The following is a 2,114-nucleotide window of genomic DNA, read 5'->3' as shown; positions in this document are numbered from 1 at the left end:
CTCAGTTTTCCCACCTGTAAAATGGGTAGATCTTCGCTTCTAAGCCAGCCCAGGGTCTGACACATAGTAGGTGCCTCAGTGTGAATGGCCCTCCCTAGTCCCAGGAGGGGTGGGCAGGGTTGGGGAATGGCCCAGCTCACCTGGTAGCTGACGAGAAGTGGGGTGCTGGAAAGGGAGGACACAGGGTCCTCAAGGCCGGTAAATGGCCCACCGGGCAGGAACAACTGGAGGAGAGATGAAGGGGAGAGTGGACATGAGCCTGCAGGCTGGACATGCCAAGGAAACACCTGGATAGGACCACTGGCCTAGACTCAGGTTTTCCATGCCATCCTCATGCCCTCTGCCCAGGACCCGCTGTCTGCCTCCTTCCTGCTGCCTGCCAGCTAGTTCTGGTGGCCAAGACCTACTATGTGGCTACAAAACATGCTTCATGGAAGTAACATGGGCCATCCTCCCCAGTTCCACACAGACCCCCACCATCTCAAGACTGATGACTGTGAGTGCTGGATGCCCTGGACCACGAGTGTCATTTACAGTCTCAGAGGGACAAGGGTCACCAGGGGATTCAGTTATGTGATAACCAACTTGATTTTATGACTCCAGTTTTTTCCAAAGGCTAAGAACATGGCCAAAGTTTTCATATATATATATATACACACACACACACACACACACACACACACACACACACACATATATATTTTATTGGTTTCAAAGAGGAAAGGAGAGGGAGAGAGACAGAAACATCAATGAGAGAGAATCATTGATTGGCTGCCTCCTGCATGCCCCTTACTGGGGATTAAGCCCACAACCCAGGCATATGCCCTTGACCAGAATTGAATTCGGGACCCTTCCGTCTGCAGGCCAACACTCTATCCACTGAGCCAAACCGGCTAGGGCCAAAATTTTCTTTTCTTTTTTTTAAAAAAATATATTTTATTGATTTTTTACAGAAAGGAAGGGAGAGGGATAGGGAGTTAGAAACATCGATCAGCTGCCTCCTGCACACCTCCCACTGGGGATGTGCCCGCAACCAAGGTACATGTCCTTGACTGGAATCGAACCTGGGACCTTTCAGTCCGCAGGCCGACACTCTTTCCACTGAGCCAAACCAGCTAGGGCCAAAATTTTCTTCTTATTTATTTATTTATTTTTAAAAAATATATTTTATTGAATTTTTACAGAGAGGAAAGGAGAGGGATAGAGAGTTAGAAACATCGATGAGAGAGAAACATCGATCAGCTGCCTCCTGCACACCCCCCACTGGGGATGTGCCCGAAACCAAGGTACATGCCCTTGACCGGAGTCGAACCTGGGACCCTTGAGTCCGCAGGCCAACACTCTATCCACCGAGCCAAACCGGCTAGGGCCAAAATTTTCTTTTTAAAAAACGAAAATGCCCTGGCTCAGTTGGGGGGAGTGTGGTCCTGTGCACTGAAAGGCTATGTGCTTCGGTTGCGGGCTGGATTCCTGGCCCTGGTTGGGGCACATTCAGGAGACAGCCGGCCCATGTTTCTCTCTCACATCAATGTTTATCTCTCTTTCTCCCACTCCCTCTCCCCTCGCCTCTCTAAAAATCAGTGAAAGTGTCCTCAGGGAAGTTAGAAACCTATGTTCAAGTCCCTCTCCATTTTTTTTTTAAACTAACAAAAACAAACAACCTCAGCCAGGTTCCCAGAAGGCTGAGTCAGGGTTCCGGGAGGGTGGGCTGGCTCGCTGCATGGTGTGAGTGTTGGGTTTCGGCTGCCCTCACACCCTCTTCCCAGGAGCTGGAAGCCACCCAAGGGCCATGGAAGGCATGAGTAATGCCCCTGTCCTGCTGGGCCCTTTCACCCAGACACTGAGATGGGCCTGAATTGTCTACCAAAGCTGCCAAGGACAGGGACCTCCCTGGGCTGCCCTGGGCACTCCCTGTCCCCCTGCAGGCTCCATGCTTGGTGCCCCCACTGCCTGGTCCTGGGCATATGCTGGAGTCTGGGCCTGACATACCTGGGGACCCTGCTCACCTGTGACAGCTCTGGGCTGGCCTCATCTCCTGGTTCCCACCTGGCCACGCACAGGGCCCACTACTGACCTTGGGGTCCATCAGGCTAGTTCCTATCATAGGGTCTGTT

At 51.9% G+C, this 2,114-nt stretch overlaps 1 protein-coding gene across 1 annotated transcript in view; it reads right to left on the bottom strand.

The window, feature by feature from the left end:
* The window catches only part of SBNO2 (strawberry notch homolog 2), a 21,388-nt gene that overhangs the window by 13,564 nt on the left and 5,710 nt on the right, over positions 1–2,114 (bottom strand). Inside the window, exons 3-4 of the mRNA XM_014467170.2 lie at positions 141–224; positions 15–39 (exon numbers count right to left, since the gene is read on the bottom strand). Of these exons, the coding sequence (XP_014322656.1) occupies positions 15–39; positions 141–224 (109 nt within the window). The remainder of the gene's footprint in view (positions 1–14; positions 40–140; positions 225–2,114) is intronic.

This window comes from Myotis lucifugus, unplaced genomic scaffold (assembly GCF_000147115.1).
Source record: "Myotis lucifugus unplaced genomic scaffold, Myoluc2.0 scaffold_383, whole genome shotgun sequence".
NCBI lineage: Eukaryota > Metazoa > Chordata > Mammalia > Chiroptera > Vespertilionidae > Myotis > Myotis lucifugus.
The sequence above is the reverse complement of the archived record's forward strand: the minus strand, read 5'-3'. Positions and strand labels throughout refer to the sequence as shown.